Source organism: Typopeltis vanoorti, chromosome 22 (genome assembly GCF_054136105.1).
Source record: "Typopeltis vanoorti isolate ZY-2024b chromosome 22, IOZ_Tvanoo_1.0, whole genome shotgun sequence".
In the NCBI taxonomy this organism is placed as follows: Eukaryota; Metazoa; Arthropoda; class Arachnida; order Uropygi; family Thelyphonidae; genus Typopeltis; species Typopeltis vanoorti.
The window spans coordinates 66,095,108-66,118,068 of NC_143570.1; the positions used below are offsets into that span (position 1 = coordinate 66,095,108).

Genomic DNA, 22,961 nt, shown 5'->3' on the forward strand with positions numbered 1-22,961 from the left:
AAATTTCGTACAAAATATGGTCGGAATAGTGATTTAACTTCATCAACTGGGAAAAGATTAATTAAAAAATTCAAGGCAACTGGATCAATTCGTGATCTTATACACTCTGGCCGTCCTTCAACAAGTCATTCAACAGAAAACATTGAAGCAGTTCGTGAGAGTGTTGCTGAGAGTCCAGGAACATCAATTCGGCACCTTGGTCTTGAATTGGGCATTTCGAGAAGCTCTCTACAGCGTATTCTCACGAAAGATTTGCATCTTTATGCTTACAAAGTTCAATTTACTCAAGAACTGAAGCCTACTGACCACACACAGCGAAGAGAGTTCGTTGAATGGATTATGGAACAACAACAAGTGGATGCTTATTTTTCGAACAAAATCATCTTCAGCGATGAGGCTCATTTTCATCTTGATGGCTTCGTTAATCGACAAAATTGTCGCATTTGGGGTTCAGAAAATCTAGGAGTGATTGTTGAGAAACAAATGCATCCACAACGTGTCACTATTTGGTGCGGATTTTGGGCTGGAGGCATCATCGGTCCATTCTTCTTCGAAAATGCGGCTGCTGAGGCAATAACAGTTAATGGTGCTCGCTATCGGGACATGATAATCCAGATTTTGTGCCTAAATTGCAAGATACCGATGTGGACGACATGTGGTTTCAACAAGACGGTACCACATGTTATACAGCCCGAGAAACAATTCAATTACTGCATGAGTCATTTCCTGGTCGTGTAATTTCCCGTTTTGGTGATCAGAATTGGCCACCCAGATCATGTGACGTAACGCCGTTGGACTTTTTTCTTTGGGGTTTTTTGAAGTCTAAGGTTTATGCCAACAAGCCCACCTCCACCCACGCCTTGAAGGAGGAAATGGAGCGCTGTATCAATGAAATTTAGCCACATTTATGGAAAACGGTCATGGAAAATTTTGACAAAAGAGTGCGTATATGCCAGCAAAGCCGTAGAGGCCATTTACCCGATATGCTATTTCATGCATAACCGTATACTGTATACTTTATGAATCAATAAGAAATTACAATTTTTAATTAAAAACCTGCGTTTTCTATCAAAATTACTTCTTGCGTGAATTTTGGGACACCCTGTATTTGCGTCCTCTGCGCTTGGCCGCTCGATATTAGACCTAGGTTCTAGTCTAGTCGCTGACTGGAGGAACTTTTTCTAAGCCTATCTTCGACCGGTTCCCGACTTAGTCGATCTCTGGCATGGGCAAGCGGGTTTTTCGTCCCGTAAACACAAGAAAATCGACCGTAATACCCACATTATTTCAGACAGTGACATATCTTGTTAGGGTTAGGTCCAAGAGATGGCAGCACTTGTTTGCCAGCCTCTTCATCGGTGGCTGCTATAATTAGTGATAGACATGGGCCAGCTATCTCTGATTGGCTACCGGTGGAGATTGAACTGCCCACTCAGTCTCCAAAAGCTAGATAGGGTATTAAAGGCCTCGCCTACTCCCTATAGAGGAAATTTTTCTAAAGCCTTTTTTCGACCGGTTCCCGAGTTAGTCGATCTCTGGCACAGGCAAGCAGGTTTTTCCTCCCGGAAACTCGGGTTTTTCGTCCTGTAAACTCAAGAAAATCGACCGTAGAACCCACATTATTTCAGACATTAAATATATTTGTGTTAGGGTTAGGGACCACGAGATGGCGACACATTTGAGCCGTCTCTCTTCACTGCGTACCGCTTAATTAGTGATAGCCTTGGGCCATCTGTCTCTGATTGGGTACCAGTGGAGATTGAATTGCCCACTCAGTCTCCAAAAGTTAGATAGGGCTAAATGGCCTCGCCTACTCCCGTATACGGGAATAAAAAGGCGTTAGCTGATTTTTTTTTTTTTTTGATATATATATATATATATATATATATATATATATGCATACAATAATTATATATTAAAGAATGATCATTGACTCGGTTAACATACATATTTTTTTAAAAAGAATTCAATGACTAAAACCGAGATTTAAGTAAAAAGGTTTTAATATTAAAACATGACTAGTTTCGGCTTGTAACAGCCTTCATCAGGTGACATTATAAAAGAAAGAAAAAAAAACTAAAAACTGAAGCTTAAATAAACTATGAACAACATAGAGAGTCTCTATACATAATTGACATTATAACGTTGTGGTTGTATTTAAAGCTGTTCTTTCTTTTGTTTTGTTGGGAACGTGCATGCAAGTAGCATCTCGTGAACGCCAGTACATGATTACAGCTGAATGACTATCTGGGAGGTTGTAGCTCAAGTTATTATTTATATGAACAGGTTTGAAGATGATTTACCTAGATTTATTCAAGCTTCAGTGTTTTAGTGTTTTTTTCTTTTTTCTTTCTTTCATGATGTCACCTGATGATGACTGTTACAAACCAAAACTAGTCGTGTTTTAATATTAAAACGTTTTTACTTAAATCTCGGATTTAGTCATTCACTTCTTTTAAAAAAAATAATAAATAAATAAATAAATAAATATATATTAAGGATACCAAGTAATTATGTAAACTTGGTTTTTTACTCATTCTCCCAAGTAAGCAAGACAGTTAAGTTTGCGCCTGAACGTAGTTCAAGTTTAGATGTAGTGCAACACCAGGGCAACTCGTGGTAAAGGTGGGTAAAGCTCGGATCACTTCTTAGTATTTCCCATAATGTAAAACACATTTCACTAGGAGATGTATACTGTTATACATTATGGGTGTGTGTGTGTGGGGGGTCACAACCGAGACTAGTTGCAATCTTTTTTGAGGTCTCCCTGAGTAGCTAGATCCTGAAATACCAAGGTTTTTAGTAATATAGAGCGTTATCAACCTTATCTATACAAATTGATACAAGGTGCTTTTACTTTGAATAAGAAACTCTGGATGAGATAAAGATGTGAAAAGTTTTTTACCTTGGGGATAATATATATTAAGGATACCAAGTAATTTACATATATTAACCTCAAGGTAAAACACTTTTCACATCTTTATCTCATCCAGAGTTTTTTATTCAAAGTAAAAGCACCTTGTATAGTAAGGTTGATAAGGCTTTGTATTACTAAAAACCTTGGTATTTCAGGTCTAGCTACTCACTGAGGAGACCTCAAAAATGGTTGAAACCGGTCTGGGTAGTGACCCCCCCACCCATAATGTATAACAGTATACATCTCCTAGTGAAATGTGTTTTACATTATGGGAAATACTAAGAATAGTGATCAGAGCTTTAACCACCTTTACCACAAGTTGCCTGGGGTAGCACTACCTCTAGACTTGAACTACGTTCAGGCGCAAACTTAACTGTCTTGCTTACTTGGGAGATGGAGTAAAAAACCAAGTTTATAAAATTACTTAGTATCCTTAATATATATTATCCCCAAGGTAAAAAACTTTTCACACACACACACACACACACACACACACACACACACACACATATATATATATACATACATTTTTCTAAATTAACTGACTTAAACCCGAGAATTATAACACAATGACATTTATTTGAAAAAAAAAAAAAAAACGCAACATGTTTCGTCAAAAATGACTTCTTCAGGCGATAAGAAGATAGAAAAGATAATAAAAGACACTTAAATTAACATTGACACACTCCAAAGCTATACAATTACAAAGTCATAATATTCGACTGTAAATTACAGTTATTATGAGCTTGAACTACAGTCCGAGTTAATGTTCTATTGTAGTGCACCTGTGCGTGTGTGGAATCACGCGATCTCCAGTATCTAATAATAGAATTGAAAGAGTCAGCCAAATTATAGCTAAGATTATTATTCAAATGCAAAGGGTCTAAGGTGATTTCCCTTGACTCGACAATGCGGCGCTCTATTTCATCATGGCAGACGTGTAGGTTTGAAATCAATGTCCAATTTATTTCATGTTGGTGGCCTTCTTTGTTCGTGTTTATTGAAAGCAGGACATGGCCCGACAGAGCAGTTGCTCTGGTTCTCTTATAAGCAATGTCTCTCTGATGCTCTTCGAGACGTAGTAAGATAGATTTCTCTGTCTGCCCATAGTAAGGCTTTCCGCATTCACAAGTGACCTGGTATACACCTGGGAATTGTAGAAGGTTGTGAGGTTGTTTATAGTTCTTGAAGCATGATATTATTTTTGGCAGAGTCGAGAAGCACGTTTTTATGTTAAACTTCTTTAGAATTCTGCTCAGCTTTTTGGATAGTGTGCTGATATATGGCAAGACGATATGACCTTTGGAGTCGTCCTGTGTCTCTACGTTGTTACGTTGACGTCGGGATAATTGGTTGTTAATACTTTTTAGAGAGTAGCCATTGTTTTTAAAGGTCCATTTAAGATGTTGTAGTTCCTTTTTCAGTTCTTCTTCATCTGACAGTACAGATCTTGCACGATTCGCTAGAGTTGATATAATACCCAACTTTTGCGCTGGATGGTGATGGGAGGATGCATGCAAATATCTGTCTGTGTGTGTTGGCTTTCTAAAAATAGAGACTTTAATTGATTCAGGCGACTTGGTGAGTTTAACATCTAGGAAGCAGATGGAACTATTTTCTTCAATCTCCATAGTCAATTTTATATCTTGATGGCGGTTGCTTAAGTGGTCGTGAAACTTGTGAAGATTCTCAGTACCATGCTCCCATATGAGGAATATATCGTCCACATATCGAAGCCAAATTTTTGGTTTTAAAGTAAAAGAGGAGATCGCCTTTTCTTCAAAGTCCTCGAAAAAAATGTTAGCTAACACAGGAGAGAGAGGGCTTCCCATAGCTAATCCTTTGACCTGTTTGTATAGTTTTCCTTCGAATTCAAAATAGCCAGAGTTTACACAGTGAGATAACAGAGAGAACATTTTATTTGAAATCTTGTTTTTTAAAATATGGAGAACGTCCTGTGTCGGAACGTTCGTAAAGAGTGCTACCACGTCAAAGCTCACCATGATATCAGAAGATTTTAGTTTTAGGTCCTTTATTTTAGAGACAAAATCTTTTAATATATATATATATTAATGAATATTATATATATTTTATCAACTAAAATATCAGAAACATTTTTTCATTTTTTACGGTATTGCATCTAAGAAGAAAAAGGCAATGCATTTGATTTAAACCGTTTCACCTCGTCCCAGAGTTTAAAAGAGAAAAGAAAAAAAAAAAAAAGGGAATTACAATGGCGGCTCGTGTGGTAGTTTTGCGTAGATCGAGTGTCCGATTATTTGAATGCGCCGTTTATAATGGTTCGTTTTGTTTTCGACGTGATTATTCCGGAGCGGTATGTCTTAAACTTGATTTATATATATATAATTTTTTTTAATGACTTTAAAGTGCTCATTTATTTATATGAATTGCTGTAGTTTGATAACTGTGATTTTAAAATGGTCACATCCAGAGAATTGATTTATTATTATTATTATTTTTTTTTTTTTTGCAAAATTCAGTCAGTACGACTTGTTAATTCGGTGGTGTAAGTATGATTGTTTTACCTCTTAACATTGTTTTCGGCTGGAAATAGTATTTTACTCTCTTTGATTTAGATTTGCGTATAGTGTTCAGAGGTAGTTGTCTTGATATTTTGTCACCCACAAACTACTTTTTGGATTAATTGATTGAATCAGTAAAACCGAAAGCATCTCAATCTAAATATTCTTTCATCGTAAACTTTTTTTTCAGTTTAGTACAGTTCTTGGTGACCTCAATGGAACACGTGCTCTTCGCCCTGCTGCAGAGCAACCGTTGTATTCGTGACACGTTGTATACACGTGAGTTATGTTTAAAGCTCAGTAACTGCTCGCGAATTTCTTAACTCCTACTAGATTACTCGGCTCGAACATACACGCATGCGCGCATACACAAACATAAATTATCTGACATTTTATTATTATTATGGTTTTATTTATTTATTTTTATTTCTATTTTTTATTGGAGGTGTCACTAATAATAATAATAATAATAATATTTCTACTGGAGAACTGCACGCTGCTCTCTGATAGGTGTAACTGCAACTTTCTGCCATTTCTACAGTAAGGTTTCGTATCACCATTAATCGACGATTAATGTGGCGTGTAAGGTTTAACTTTATTATTATTATTGCTGTTGCCTTATACTTCCAAGGATTCATCGCTGGAGGACACTCCACTCTACTTCGCTTCATATGTGGCTCCCCTACTACTTATTCACCACCTACACATAACGACACTGCCATCAAAAATTGCAATCAATCAGTTGGTATCACTTAGTGCCTGCTATAGGGAAATATTTGCCAGAGTTAACACCTAGTTTGACATCTTCAAGCACCAAGAATTTAATAATGATTATTATTATTATTATTACGGGCGACTGTAAGGAGTCCTTAGACTCATCGAGGGAGGCCCTAAATATCATGTCCATCGCAACTATTCAACATTTTCACAGTATCTATCATACTTTTTCTTGAACTCATTTACTGTCATAGCATCCACAACAGACTCTGGCAGCTTATTCCACTCATTTACCACTCTAATAGTAAAGAACCCAGCTCTAACACCCCTGCTAACCACACTCTTGCCCAGCTTCCATAGGTCTTCCCTAGTTCTCTCACCACCAGTCCTGATCTCAAAAATATCCTCTGAATTAATCCCATAGAAACCCTTTAGCAATTTGAATGTCTCAATCATATCTCCCCTTTTCCGCCTATCAACTAATTTCTGCAACCCACAAATCTTCAACCTGTTCTCATTGGGTTCATTCCATAGACCTGTTGTCATCTTGGTCACTCGCCTCTGGATCCTCTCCACCTCCTCCCCATCAAGAAGAAACCTAGGTGACCAGATCTGGGCACAGTAGTCGAGATGTGGTCTTATCAAGGTTCGATACAGAGGAACAGTAACTTGCTTATCTCTGCTCGTCAAAATATTCTTCAGCATCCAAGTGATTTGATGAGCTGATTTAGCCACTTTTGCAATGTGTCCCATAAACTTCAACTCCCTATCCACCAACACTCCCAAGTCCCTGGCCTCATCAAGCTTCTGGAGTACAGTTCCACCAATGTGATATACTGCTACAATTTTTTCACCCTAAAATGCATAACCTTACATTTTGCCACATTAAAGTGACATCCATTCTCCTTAGCCCAGACCTCCAATCTATCCAAATCATCCTGCAAAATTTTGACATCTTCTGCATTCACTATTGCCCTACCCAATTTTGCATAATCAGCAAACAAATGAACCGTTCCTCTCAGTTCCTTCCCTATATCGCTAATGAACAAATTAAACAGCAGTGGTCCAAGAACAACCCTGTGGCACACCACTAGTCACAGATCGACTTTTGGACTCTACTCCTGAGTAAACTACTCTCTCTGGTATCTCTCCATCACCCACCCTCCTATCCATCTTGCCAACCCTATATCCACTCCCATGTGTTGCAGTTTACGGTTTAGAATTCCATGTGGTATCCTGTCAAAGGCCTTAGCCAGGTCCAGCAGTATCACTGTAAACCCATTACCCCTATCCAGTTCAGCTGCCACTGTGTTATAAAACCTGAGCGAGTTACTGAGGCATGATCTGCCCTTCAAAAAACCATGCTGTCCCCCATACAGTATCTTATTTTCATCAATCTATTCTTGTATTTTTCCCTTGACTACTTTCTCCAAGACCTTAATTTGCAACAGTAGTCTTGGGTCTTCCTTTATGTAGTGGAACTATTTTCCCCTCTTTCCACCCCTTTGGGACTAAACCAGACCCGAGACTCAGATTAAACAATATGGTCAAGGGCACTGACAGTTCTTTAGCCACTTCACGTAAGACCCATGCTGGTATCCCATCCAATCCCACAGATGTATTCACGTTAAGGTTCTGTAATAGACTATTCACCTCCACTTCATTCGCTGCAATTCCCATATTAACTAATGGTTCCTTCATTCCTCCAGTGTCACCACCTGAGTGATATACTCTTGCAAAGTGCTCACTCAGTAATTCCTCTATATCAACTGATTCAGTGACTCCCTTACCATCGGCATTCCTTAAAATCATTCTGCCGTGCCCAGTTTTTCTTTTACTTGCATCATATTGAAAGAACTGTTTGGGATTCTCTTTAGCTTGCATGGCTAATTTCCTTTCATAATCCGCTTTTGCTTTTCTTACCACACTCGTTACCCTTCTGGCCTGTGCTTTATATCATTGATGTGCCTGCAGGTCACCATGATCATCATCTATGAATAGAGAAATATATAACGAAATATTTATATAACTCATGGAAATTGTCTATTAAATGAAAGTGAATCAATATAATTACAGCTCGATTGCATTAATCTAATTTAAGATTAATGGGATACAGTTATAAATATACCATTATTGTAGTTATGGGATTATTGTTACATCTTCTAACAGAACATTTAATAGAACACGAATCTTTAAGTGGATGCTTTGCCTAATGTTTCCTGTGCAGAATATAAAAATAATTAGGCTGTCTTGTCTCACTTATAAAATGTTTCATTGAAAATTACAACATACCTCATGAGAACTAATTCAGTAAAGAAAAGTGTTTATACTTGATATTTGCTGTAAAGGAAACAAACAGTATTTGTATTCGTAAAAATATAATTTTCACTTTGAAATTTTCCTTGGATATTGCCAATATTCAAGTTGAAGTTTCTGGAACAGAAAACTACACCATAGACATTGGAATGCAAATAAATAATATATTAGCTAAAATTAATTATTTACAAGCTGACATTTTGCTAGTTTAAGAGCATTATCAGAAGTAATTTAACACTCAGTGAAGACATAAACCGAAATTACCTGGATAAGAGTCCAAAAGAAAACCTGTGACTAGTGGTGTGCCACAGGGTTCTGTTCTTGGATTGCTACTGTTTAATTTATTCACTAACGATAGAGGAGAGGAAAACTGTTCAGTTATTTGCTGATAATGCAAAGTTGGGTAGAACAATAGTTAATACATATGATGTCAAAATTTCGCAGGATAAATCAGCAGAGTGGGCAAAGGAGAATGGATATCAGTTTAATGTGGCAAAGCATAAAGTTATGGGGTGAAAAGATTATCAGTACACTTCCACCAATGTGATAATAATAATTATCACATTGGTGGAAGTGTACTCAAGGAAATGACAAAGCCAGAGACTTGGGAGTGTTAGTGGATAGTGAGTTAAAGTTTATGGGTCACATAGCAAAAGTTGCTAAAGCTCATCAGATCACTGGGTTACTGAAGAATACTTTGACGAGTAGAGACAAGCAGGTTGTTGTTCCTCTTTATCGATCCTTGATATTATCATTATGTGACACCTCCAGGGAGTCCAAAGACTCATCGAGGGAGGAGACTTACTCTACAACTCTTTGTCTCCACCATCTACAACGAATTGCAACTACCATTATCACTACACAAATGCCATCTAACCCCCACCACCACTAATATTTTCATAGACAATCACAAACATCCATGCCCATGGTGGGATTCGAACCTGCAGCCTGTTGGCTGGAGATCGGCTAACCAGGCCGGCAAATCGGCCTTCAGAACACACACAATTTACAGACAAATATACTGTTGGTGATGATGGGTGATAAACACATGCAATTTACAGACAAATATACTGTTGGTGATGATGGGCGATAAATGCTGTTGATGGTAGTAGTGTCGTAGTTAGAGAATTAAGTAGTGGAGAGGATGAGATGTATTTAACAAAGTAGAGCAGTGTCCTCCCACGATGAGTCTTTGGACTCCTTGGAAGTGTTACGTAATAATAATTATCTAGCCTTGATAATACACCATCTTGACTACTGCGTGCAGATCTGGGTGCCATGGTTTCTTGGTGATGGGGAGGAGGCGGAGAGGATCCAGAGGTGAGTGAGCAAGATGGTAGCAGATCTGTGGGATGAACTTTACGAAACAGGTTGAAGATTTGTAGGTTACAGAAACTGGTTGATAGGCTGAAAGGGGGTGATATGTTTGAGAGATTCAAATTACGGGGGGGGGGGTTTACAAGATTAATTCAGAGGAAATTTTTCAGAACAGGTCTGGTGGTGGGAGAAATAAGTGTCATCCATGGAAACAGAACTGTTTTTTTTTGCTTGGAGAGTGGTGAATGAGTGGAAGAGCTTGACAGAGTCTGTTGTTACCATGACTGTGAATAAGTTTAAAGCAAGGTATGATAGAAACTGTGCAAATGCTGAATAGTTCTTGACATGATGTTTAGGGCATTCCTCGATGAGTCTAAGGACTCCTTGGAGTTGCCTGTACTAGTAGTAGCAGTAATAATAATAATAACAGTCATGTGCACTGAGTGCAACAATGGTGTAAATTATTTTATTTACAAACTGACATTTTGCTAGCATTATCAGAGGAAATTTAACACTCTTCACTGAGTGTTAAGTGTCAAACCAAAATGACCTGGATAATTATAGTAATGTGCACTGAGTGCAACAGTGGTCTTTGTGGTGATTCTTGTTGTTAATGCTGATGGATAGATAGGGTGGTGTGCCAAAAGCTGTGTAAAATCCTACCATCTGTTCTTTTAGAGTTAACTAGGTTCTATTGACCTTGTGTCACTTCCAGGAACAGTTCTTCTAATTTAAACCAGGATTTGTAAATTAGGCTGACTTTCTTCTATCTTTATGAAGTAGTCTCTCTATCTAAGGCATGTTGAGGTATGCTTTTTGTTCTCTGAGATATATTTGTTATTTTTTTCATGACCAAAGTAGTTTGTATTGTCTGTCCAAAATACTGGGTTCTACACTGGCAGGGAGTGCTGTTGACACCTGCGAAGGAGAGAGGATTCAGGCAATCCTTGATTTTTTTTTAGGCAGATAGATACTTTGTTTTGATTGTGTCTATCACTACACTTGTTCCAGGTGTAGTGTTGTTCCTTGGGATGAAATCCACTCTGTCCTTGGAGGCTAAAGTTTTGAAAATTCCAGTTTCTGGTCAGTGGTGTGAAGTGGCAAAGACTCATTGAGGTAGGGCACCTACTCTACAGTTCACCACTCATTCCACCAACTGCAACAAACCATAATTACCATCATCTACTGGAACATTTGTAAAAAGGGATGAGACATTGAAGCTCCCTAACACACACACACAGTGCTCCAGGGGTGAGTGCTTAATCTCCAAGATCTGAATGATAAATCTTCATAGACTGAAGTGAGCAGCTTGCAAAAACAATTTCAATATTCGGCAAGCTGAAATATTCGAAGGAGATTGAAGGCTTTCATAACAATAAACGTGATGTTATGAAAGTATACAACTATAACTGCTTCATAATGAGCTAATCAAGAACATTTTTATTATCTCACTCTCATGCTCGTTACCATAGTTAACCAGCTTCAGGTATGCTGTAATTTCCGGTCATTTACTCTAGGTGAACGTCTTCTGTATGCATTCATTATAAAGTTACACGAGAAATGGTAGTGTTTATGTACCTTAGTTAGCCTGTGTAGTCTGGTCTATGCAAATAAATTTTTTTTTTTTTAGTTTGGACACAGTTTAAGTTGGCCAACTTATAATGTTATCTAGCAGACTTAAAGTAATATTTTTAATTGATACTGTAGGGTTCTTTACTCTAGCAAATAAGTTAATTTATCAGATAACAGTTCTTTCAATTTATCGTTGTAGTCCTATTCACAATCACCATGGCATTGCCCTTGTGCGCTTTCACTTTTACTATGTTATGGTTTGGTTTTAAAATTTTTCAGAGCGATGTTTTCTCCATTGGATATGTGGCTTCTTGGATGGTTTTTGGTTTTAAGTAAGACAACAGCATCTAGCCTAATGACATCTGTTTCAACTGGCAGAAGTTTTTTTTATGGTGAATTTGATGTTTGCAATTATCTGTGCTCACTGGATTTTTATTGGAGCAATAGCAAAATTAAGCCCCCTTTGCTTAGAATTTTGATTTCATTTCATGAAGTTTTTCTTCCTTGCAAGATTGTCAAACTTCCTCATTAAACTTTTCTTATTTTCTTTAAATATTCTTAATTCATATTTGACTGATAAAGCTCTATGAATGCCCAAATATTTGGCCTGAACAGCTTAGAAAGCTTATGAACGCTTTGCATTGACCATGCTAAGTATTCCTTGTGCCTATAGCATCCTCTTCTAGTGTGGAACCCAATATGTCTTAGAGAAAGACCTTTTATAAGATGGAAGAAAGAAAGGCTATTTCACAAATCCTGGTTTAAATTGGAGAGACCTGGAAGCAGCAGAAGTTCTACAGAGTCTGGTTAACTGGAATGCTATATTGTCCATTCTTTTAACTGGTAAATAGAATGGACAGTATGATTTTACATAACTTTTGACACACACCACCATATCTACCCATCAGCATTAACAACTGGAATCACCATGAAGAGTGCCACTGTTGCCCTCCGTGCACATGACTGTCCTTATTATCCAGGTCATTTTGGTTTGTGTTCTTCACTGAGTGTTAAATTGCCTCTGATAATGCTAGCAAAATGTCCACTTGTAAATAAGAAGAAAATTAATTTTAACTAGTAAATTATTTATTTTCATTCCAGTGTAGAGTAGTTTTCTGTTCTAGAAACTTTTAATGTGTAAGAAATACAAATTTCTGTCTGTATTAGTTTATGTATTTGTACTTAGTAATGCAAATTTCTGTTTCCAAATTTGTAAATAGAATATATTTATTGTATTTCTGATAACTACTTCATGTTTTGCCATCAGTTAGCTGACAGCATTGTCAGAGAAAGCAGTACAGAACATATAATAAGATCTAAACACTTTAATAACTGTTGTTCATGCATGCAATTATATACATTTTGTCCAGTCTGTGTATTGTTGTGCAAGTGTGTAGCTGGAAGAGGTTTTGTATGTTACATCAATGAATAGGAGATTTCCAGATGTCATGAAGTATAAGATCTTGGACTCATTAAACATCCTGACAAAAAGGTCGTCTTTCAAATATGGCATGGAAGGAAATTGGAAATAAAGGCATAAAGGAAATTGCCATTTTATGTCATGTTCAGAAAAGATGTTTGCAGTGAGACAATTTTTTTCTTTACTTTTATGTTCCATCATCTACGTGCTCTTAAAGATTTCAAAACTTCTCCCATTCTCACCAGTGTAAATCTAGCCACATGAACATGGGATCTAGTATATTCCAGGATATTTTACAAATAGAATGCTGTCATTTGTGTGTGTGGTGGAGCAGTTTCAAGGAGGCAGAGGGTTACAAGTGGGGGTCCCACAGGGCTCAGCTAGGACCTATATTGTTTAACCTTTATATCAATGACATTGTCAGTGGATTGCAAGGGGATATTCAGTTGTTTGCGGATGATGCGAAGCTGGGGAGGATTATTATTAATAGTGCAGATGTGGTAGCCCAGCAAGAGGATTTGAATAAGCTAGATAGATGGGCAAATGAATGGGGCTGTCAGTTTAATGCAGCAAAATGTAAGGTCTTGAGGTTTGGGAAACATCAATGGGATGCTGCATACTCTATGGGAGGAGTTATACTGGAGGAAGTAGGGGAGACAAGAGATCTGGGGGTTGATGATTGCTAGAAACCTTAAATTTAGGGGACATTTTGCAAAGGTGGTGAAGGTAACACAGAGGACTGCTGCAATTATGAAAAGGACACTGACCTGCAGAGATAAAAGGTTATCATTCCGATATATTAGTCTCATCAGACCACACTTAGACTATTGTTCTCAGATTTGGTCTCCAGGATTTGAAGGGGATAAATTAACTGTGGAAAGAGTACAAAGATGGTTTCAGGACTGTACAATTTTGGTTATGAGGATCGGCTGAGGGAATGTGGACTGCAGAATTTGGTGGGTAGAAGAAGAAGAGGTGATATGATTGAGACTTTTAAACTGTTGAGAGGTGGTTACAGGATTGACACTGGGGAGTTCTTTCGCTTGGTTGAAGAGCAGGAAGGAGTGATGACAAGAGGCCATCCCTGGAAGTTACGAAAGGAAACTGTGAGCAAGAGGGTGAGGAGTGGTTTCTTTGCATGGAGGGTGGTTGAACCGTGGAATGCATTGCCTGATGGAGTGGTGAGAGTGAGAACGGTCAATGAGTTTAAGGAGTGGTATGATAGAATTTGTGTTTCTTGGGGGGGCCTCCCCCCTCAATGAGTCTTGACAGACTTTATGTTCTTAGGAAGGACCTCCCATGATGAGTCTTTTGACTCCATGGAGGCCTGAATAATAATAATTATAATTTAGGTGAATGTAAGATGTGGACTGATTTAAAGGCTGTTCAAACATGAACTGTTTTTAAAAGATGCACAATCTGTCTTGATGTTCCGCCCACATAAAATAAAGAAATAGTGACCTTTCAATTAATTTCCGGAGATGCACGAGTTGCTTTATCAGATAGTAACAATTTGTGTAATGACTTTTGTGAATAGTTATTTTAGAAGTATTGAGTGAACAAGAGTCGTAAGTTTTTTTTTTTTTTTTTTTTTGTTGTTGTTGTTGTTTCTTTTGTTGAGGATGTTACGAAAGGAAACTGTGAGCAAGAGGGTGAGGAGTGGTTTCTTTGCATGGAGGGTGGTTGAACCGTGGAATGCATTGCCTGATGGAGTGGTGAGAGTGAGAACGGTCAATGAGTTTAAGGAGTGGTATGATAGAATTTGTGTTTCTTGGGGGGACCTCCCCCCTCAATGAGTCTTGACAGACTTTATGTTCTTAGGAAGGACCTCCCATGATGAGTCTTTTGACTCCATGGAGGCCTGAATAATAATAATTATAATTTAGGTGAATGTAAGATGTGGACTGATTTAAAGGCTGTTCAAACATGAACTGTTTTTAAAAGATGCACAATCTGTCTTGATGTTCCGCCCACATAAAATAAAGAAATAGTGACCTTTCAATTAATTTCCGGAGATGCACGAGTTGCTTTATCAGATAGTAACAATTTGTGTAATGACTTTTGTGAATAGTTATTTTAGAAGTATTGAGTGAACAAGAGTCGTAAGTTTTTTTTTTTTTTTTTTTTGTTGTTGTTTCTTTTGTTGAGGATGGGAAATGAGCTGCCATGTAGGTATTGTCTGCGAGCTGGATTTCTGTATCCATGTAACTACATGCCTTAACTGTTTTTTTAATAAGGACATCTAAAAATGGTAATTTATCATCCTTCTCAGTCTTAGTGTAAACTTAAAAAAGGGGCACTCCTTAACAGAAGCAGGCTATTTTGCCTGCTTCTGTTAAGGAGTGCCCCTTTTTTATGTCATTGGCTTTTTACTCAAGAATTCTTAGGGCATTGCAGATGTATTTTTAGAGACAAATATATGTAGCATAATAGAAGAAAATTCGCACGTACCTTTTCTTGGATGTTGTTGCCTGTCTTCTTTCTGCGGTGTGTATACTTCTGCTGTTATGGTGTTCAAAGGGGAGTAGGAGGGGTTGGCAACGTGGGAGAATTAATTTGAAAAAACCTGGGTTTTTTTATATATAATATATACATATATTATATTTAAGGGTGGGTGGAGCGCTTTTTTGTAGGGTGGAAAAGATGAAAAAGGGAGCTGAAATTAGAAACTATTTTTTAGAGGAAGGGAAAAGGGGGCTGGGGGAAGGGTTGACAGTGTGCGAGCTGTTTCGACAGCATGGGTCATCATCTGAAATTGAGGAAGTGGATGCTATGTCATGTCTGCTTGGTGTTTCTGCCTTTGAAGTGTTCATGTTATCACCTATTGGTCAGAGTTGTGACCTAATTTTTATGTTGTGGAGCTTCCAACACTCGTAGTCTAAGTTTTTTTCAAAACAATAAAAACATACACATATTGCCATCATATCCCTCCCCCCCACACACACTGTCTACTTCTGTAACTCTAGTCCTTGTAGTTACCACATCAAGACTATGTACTGCTCAATATAATGTCCCATTTATACCATATAATTAGCATTTTGAACAGCTTTGCTTTTGGCATATGTCTTTTATAGATCTACAAAACTTAAATATGGAGTCTTGGTATATTATGATTTCTCAACTCTTTGTCTCAGAGTGAAAAATTAGAGCTTAACCTGTGTTTTGTCCTGAATCTGGCTTTAACAAGCCAGACGTATAAAAATTGGCATCCCTTATTTTCTTCCCTAAAGATGAGCCAAAGTCCCTAGACCTTCCAAGGGTTTTTCATGTTCCAAGTAGTTGTACACTGTCCTGTTAAGTCAAAACAGGCAAGAGAGCCAACATCAGAATTGCCAAACACAGACTTCATCTGGTTCCACCACTACAGCCACTCAGGACTTGCTCACCATGCTTTGAACATCCACTACAAGATGCTATGGAAAAAAGCCCCATTACTCCATAGAAACAAATTCAAATACAAATGAATGCAACTTGTCTTAGCCTTAAAGAACTACCCTAACTCAATAATTATGACTGTATAAAACTGCCTTGAATCTGGGAAGCGCTGATCCTGAGAACTTCAGCTCAGCAGCCAAGAACATCCATTTCGACCTGCTAGGGGGCACAGTTTTAGGCCTTTAGACTAATCTTTGTTTCTGCTTAAGTCTTTCTTACTCGTATGCATGTATCAATTTGTTCTTTTTTCCCTGAAGATGGAAATTTGACTTTTCTGAAATATTGGAAGTATTAATTAAAAGTTTTTTCTACTTAATATATAGTATGCATTGTTAATTTCCCTAAATTATACCGTTATGGATGATGTAAAGTCTTTCTACCAGAACAGATATAATATAATGTGAGAGAGATTTTTCCTAGAATTTTCTGTAGCATTACAACCTACATGAAATTTCAACAAATTCAGCTACTTACCTGAAATCTGGTAGACTATCATCATGAGACCTTCAGCTTGTTTCCGTCATTGCACTTGTAGAGGGTGTCAGTTAGGATTGTAGGATTCCATCATTCATACTCAGTATGTGTTTGCTTTCTTGAAAGATGTTCAGTTGTTGGTTGAATAAGTTAAGTGTCAAGTAATGTACTTTGGTGTGGTGAGATTTCTAATAGCATATTATATTGGAGGTATTATGCTTGGAGAAACTGAGGAAGCTAGGGATTGTGAGTTTTGATGAATAGGAAGAGGAAGTTCAAAGATCGCATAGCAAAAATTGTGTTACAAATATTGCAAAATCAGAAGAGAGTTGCAGTATTGAAATTGAATGTTACATGCAAGGATATGGAATTAATTTGCCTCTTTTTCAGGCTTTGATACGACCAAACTTGAACAATTATGCATATATATATATATATATTTTTTCAAAATTCATTTTTATTCGGTTGGAATATTATAAAAAAAGGTTAAATGACTATTACCGAGAGAAAAGATGACAAGATATATTTAAAAAAGATACTACTAGTTTACTAGTTTCGTTACATGAACATCCTCAGGTATCACAATCAAAGAAGTATATAAAAAAATTACAGAGACTTAAAATTGTACTAACAGAACAAGTATAAAAAACAGTAGCATGTTTGAAAAAAATGCAAGTATATATACTTGCATTTTTTTATGAAAAAATATATGAAAAAAATGCAAGTATATATACTTGCATTTTTTTATGAAAAAATATATGAAAAAAATGCAAGTATATATACTTGCATTTTTTTCAAACATGCTACTGTTTTTTATACTTGTTCTGTTAGTACAATTTTAAGTCTCTGTAATTTTTTTATATACTTCTTTGATTGTGATACCTGAGGATGTTCATGTAACGAAACTAGTAAACTAGTAGTATCTTTTTTAAATATATCTTGTCATCTTTTCTCTCGGTAATAGTCATTAAACCTTTATTTATATATATATATATATATATATATATATATATATATATTCATAATTATTTTTACTCAGTTGGAAATATTATTAAAAAGCTTTAATGACTGATACCGAGAGATAGTAGTATCTTTTAAAATATACCATATCATCTTTTTATCTCGGTATCAGTCATTAAAGCTTTTTAATATATATATATGTGTGTGTATGTATGTAGAAAGTTTTTTTAACTTGGGTATATTATATATTCAAGATACCAAGTAATTTTATATAAACTTGGTTTTTAATCCTATTTCCCAAGTAAGCAAACAGACAAGTGGGAAATAGGATTAAAAACCAAGTTTATATAAAATTACTTGGTATCTTGAATACACACAATATATATATATATATATATATATCTCATCCTGAGATTTTATTTAATAAGGTCAAAGCACCTTGTGGCAACTTGTTTAGGTAAAAATCATTAAGCTCTGCATTACTTCAACCTTTGTATTTCAGGTCTGGCTCCCGCTGACCTCAATAAAGGTCGAAACCGGTCTGGGTAGTGACCCCTTCCTTTAATGCATAGTATCATACATCTCCACAAAGGGATGTGCTTTGCATTAGGGGAAAAATACTAAGGAAAGTGATCGGAGCTTATTCCACCTTTACCACGAGTCGTCTCGGTCCTGCACTACTTGCAGGCGCAAACTCGACATACTTGTCTGTTTGCTTGGGAAATAGGATTAAAATCCAAGTTTATATAAAATTACTTGGTATCTCGAATACACACACACACACATATATATGGTCTCCTGGTTTCAGAAGGAATAAAAAACTTCTGGAAAGAGAGAAAGGTGATGTTAGGATTGTGGAATATAAATTATGAGGACAGATTGATAGTATTTTGATTGCTGACATTGGTAAATAGGAGAAAGATGGGGAAGATATAATAAACTCATATTAAACTTCTGAAAAGGTGTTATAGAATATTGGTTGAGGAAATTTTTTGTTATGTGGAAGGTTGGGAGAGGACAAGTGTCCATGGGAGTAAAGTTTGTGTGTTGTTAAGAAAGGAGTGAAAGGTAGATTTTCTTGTCACAGAGCACTGAGTAAGTGAATTGAACAGTTCACTCTGAGTGATGGTGTATTTAGTGTGAATGAGTTTAAGAGAAGGTATGACTACTGGTGTGGGTGATGTATAGACTTCTGCTGTCACTACCTCATCAGTTTTAACATCTCAATCATGTCACCTCTCCTGCTCCTATCTACCAAACTTTTGCAGTCCGCATTCCCTCAGTCTATAGTCCCGATCATTTTTGTTATTTGCCTCTGTACTCTTTCCAAGGTTATCTCCTTCAAATCCTGGGGACCAAATAGTGCCCATATTTGGTCCCCAGGGCTATAAGTGTGGTCGAGTGGTTAACATATCCGTTTTCTAGCCAACAGGCTGCGGGTTCGAATCCCACTGTGGGTGGATGTTTGTGATTGTCTGTGAATATACTAGTGGTGGTTGGCAGTAGATGGCATTGGTGTAGGTAGCTGCGGTTGGTGGAGATGGAAAGTTGTAGGTAGATGCCCTCTCTGGATGAGTCTTTTGACTCCATGGAGGTGTTATGTAATAATAATATAATCCAGGTTTGGTCTGATTAGGGCTCTGTATGATGGAATCACGATTCTTCTCTTTCTGCTGGGCAGCATCTTTCTCAGTATTGCAGCAGTTTTCTGAGCTACCTTCACCACTTTTTGCTAAACTTTGAGTTTCTCTTAATCATCATCCCAAGATTCCTTGCCTCTCCCACTGCCTGTAGTACTGTTCCTCCAAGGGTAAGCAGCCTCCCACTAATGAATCCCACACTTGAAGACTTTAAAGTTGAATTAGACTGACATCCACCTTTTATTTGTCCATCTGTCCAGTTTAATCAAATCCTCCTGAAGAAGTATGACATCTGCAGTATTATTACTAATAACCCTTTTCAACTTCACATAATCAGCAAACACCTAAATATCTTCCTTGCAATCCATTCACAATTTCATTGGTATTAAGGTTAAATAGTACAGGTCCTAGTACTGAGCCCTGTGGACCACACTTATAACCTTCTGTTTCTTTGATACTGTTCCCTCATACACAACTCTAATATCAGACGAACAATCCAGTTCACTAACCTGACATCTACACCTATTTGCTGTAACTTAAATATCAGCTTATCGTGTGGCACCCTGTCAAATAATGCCTTTTGTGAAAAAAAAAAAAAAAAAAAAAAAAAAAAAGTATCAGAAAAAGTTTCTCTTTGTACTTTATTATAAAAGGCAATCAAATTACACAAACACGAGCACCCTTTAACAAGTCCATGCTGACTCTCACAGATAACATTTGTGAGAGTCATACTTACTATCTTAATGATCTCTCACGAATTTCTCTAGAATCTTAACAACTACTGATTTACAAACATATATATATCACATACACACCTTGAGCACCTTTCCCATAGACAGACTCTCAGTGAAAAGCGAAGTCAGTGAAGTCGGTTTTTTAGTGCAATTTCTCAAATCCCATCCATTCCCATTGCTTTGGATTTGATATCCAAAGTACTCATTATTTGAAACACATTGGCTCCTTTTGCATTTCTAAACCTGAAACCCTCATCATCCCTCTAGTATTCAAACATACTTCTCCAGGATGAAATATCCTAAAAATGTTCATTAAACAACTCCACTGTGTCTTCTGCATCAGTCACTCTACCTCCATCTTTGTCTGACAGCACCATTCTTCCACAATCATTTCTTCTCTTACTGGCCACGTAAAGGATTCTTTAGGATTTTCTCTGGATCTCATGGCCATCTTTGCTCATTTTCCCTTTTTGCCTTCCCTATCATAGAGTGACTATCTTCTGTCAACCATGTCTCACTGATACCAATAATCTTTGGAGAGGCTGAGGCTATCAGCAACATCAATTCATTTCCTGTATTCTGGATACTCCTGGCATTAGTATAAAGAACCATCAGTGCATTGTCAGTGTTTCTATACCTATCATTATTACCTCTGGATCCCACTGCATTACACCATCTTTGCTACCCTGATAATTCTAATTTTCTTGCACCAACACTCTTGCATATTCAAAGAACCAATTCTCCCTGGATGCCTACATCCTTCCTCATATAAAGTATGAAAAGAAAACATACTGTATTAAATAGCTATAATTTAGTAATAAGAATAATTATGATATAGTAAATTTAATTTAATTCTTTATCCAAGTGTAAGCAAACAAAGTTTGCGCCCGAAAATATCTTCAGGACTGAGGTAAGGTAGTGCAACTCCGAGCAAAGGTGGACCAAGTTCTCATCACTCCTTGTCTCAGTATCTCCCATAATGCAAAGCACATCTACTTGTGGACATGTATACTGCTATGCATTAAGGGAAGGGTCACTACCCAGACTGGTTTCAACCTTTATTGAGGTGTATTTAAGTAAAGACCTCTCTAAAAATTAGACGATCCCAAAAGATCACCCAACTCAGTGTTGTTCCGTTCAGTGATAGGCTCACCCCATCACCAAGAAGAAGAACTTCTCAGCGTTGGCTCTATCCAGTGGCAGGCACACCCCACCACCAGACAGAGCCATAATTTCAGTGGTGGCTCAACTCAGAAACAAGCAAAAACCTACCCCAAACAGAGCCAGCCTCTCATATATATCCAGCATGGGAGGCAGACCCAAACGTGGAGATATTAAGGCAGAAGCAATAGATGAGGTCATATTTACCTATAAAAGTTGCCAACTTGTGTACCACCTTATTATTGAATTACTCTGGATTTAGAGAAAGATGTTGGAAGTGTATTTTTCACTTGGTTAGACTATAATAAATTTAGTTTAATCCTTTATCCAAGTATAAACAAACAAAGTTTGTGCCTAAAAATATCTTCAGGACTGAGGTAAGGTACTGCAACACCAGGCAACTCTGAGCAAAGGTAGACCAAGCTCTCATCACTCCTTGTCTCAGTATCTCCCATATGTCCCAAGTGTAAGCAAACTTTGTTTGCTTATACTTGGATAAAGGATTCTAAATTTATTATAGTCTAACCAAGTGAAAAATAAACTTCCAAAATAATTATGATATAATTTTTTTTTTTAAAGAAACAATTGGTGATTAGAAATATGAATATATTTAACATGTAACTTTATGTAAATTTTTAATGTAAGGCACCAAAATTTATCACATCATTAAATATGCCAATTTCCACTTTACAGGAATTAAAGAACATGCCGTATTCATCAGGTATTCAGAGTTATCATACACAGTATTCAGCAGATCCAGTTGATGCTTCAGAAGAGGTATATATTTTATTTTTTTGAATAAAACTTTTTTTTCAGCTTTTCTTGTAAATTAATCATCTGTATCATTGCAAAATGATGAAAATCATCATCAATCAAATTTTTGAAATGTATTCTCAAGGGGTATACATAATGCTATGAATAGAAGTTTATTTTGCACTTGGTTAGACTACAAGTTTAGTTTAATCCTTTATTCAAGTGTAAGCAAACAAAGTTTGCACCTTCTCAGCTTCTCCTTCTCAGGAAATGCAAAAGTTTGCATCTGAAAATATCTTCAGGACTGAGGTAAGGTGGTACATCCCCAGGCAACTCGCAGCAAAGGTGGACCAAGCTCTCATCACTCCTTGTCTCAGTATCTCCCATAATGCAAAGCACATCTCCTTGTGGACATGTATACTGCTACATGTCTGTACTGTATACTGCTACATGGATTAAGGGAAGGGCCACTACCCAGACCGGTTTCAACCTTTGTTGAGATCTTGTCAGTGGGAGGCACACCCAGAGTGGTGATACTAAGGCAGAAGCAAAAAAGAGAGGTCATATATACCTATATGAGTTGCCAACTGGTGTACCTCAGTCCTGAAGATATTTTCAGGCACAAACTTTGTTTGCTTACACTTGGATAAAGGATTAAACTAAACTTATTATAGAGTAACCAAGTGCAAAGTAAACTTCCAACATCTTTCTCTAAATCCAGAGTAATTTAATAATAAGGTGGTATACCAGTTGGCAACTCGCATCAGTGGGAAGCAGAGTCAACATCTGACTCCCACTGACGAGACCTCAATAAAAGTTGAAACCGGGCCCTTCCCTTAATGCATAGCAGTATACATTTCACAAGGAGATGTGCTTTGCATTATGGGAGATACTGAGACAAGAAGTGATGAGAGCTTGGTCCACCTTTGCTGCGAGTTGCCTGGGGATGTACCACCTTACCTCACTCCTGAAGATATTTTCAGGCGCAAACTTTGTTTGCTT

The 22,961-nt window shown here is 37.1% G+C and overlaps 1 protein-coding gene across 1 annotated transcript in view; it reads left to right on the plus strand.

Moving 5' to 3' along the window:
- Positions 1 to 5,114: 5,114 nt before the first annotated feature.
- Positions 5,115 to 22,961, plus strand: part of LOC150094469 (propionyl-CoA carboxylase alpha chain, mitochondrial-like) — a 559,741-nt gene continuing 541,894 nt past the window's right edge. Inside the window, exons 1-2 of the mRNA XM_090412316.1 lie at positions 5,115 to 5,252; positions 21,900 to 21,983. Of these exons, the coding sequence (XP_090268442.1) occupies positions 5,151 to 5,252; positions 21,900 to 21,983 (186 nt within the window). The 5' untranslated portion in view covers positions 5,115 to 5,150. The remainder of the gene's footprint in view (positions 5,253 to 21,899; positions 21,984 to 22,961) is intronic.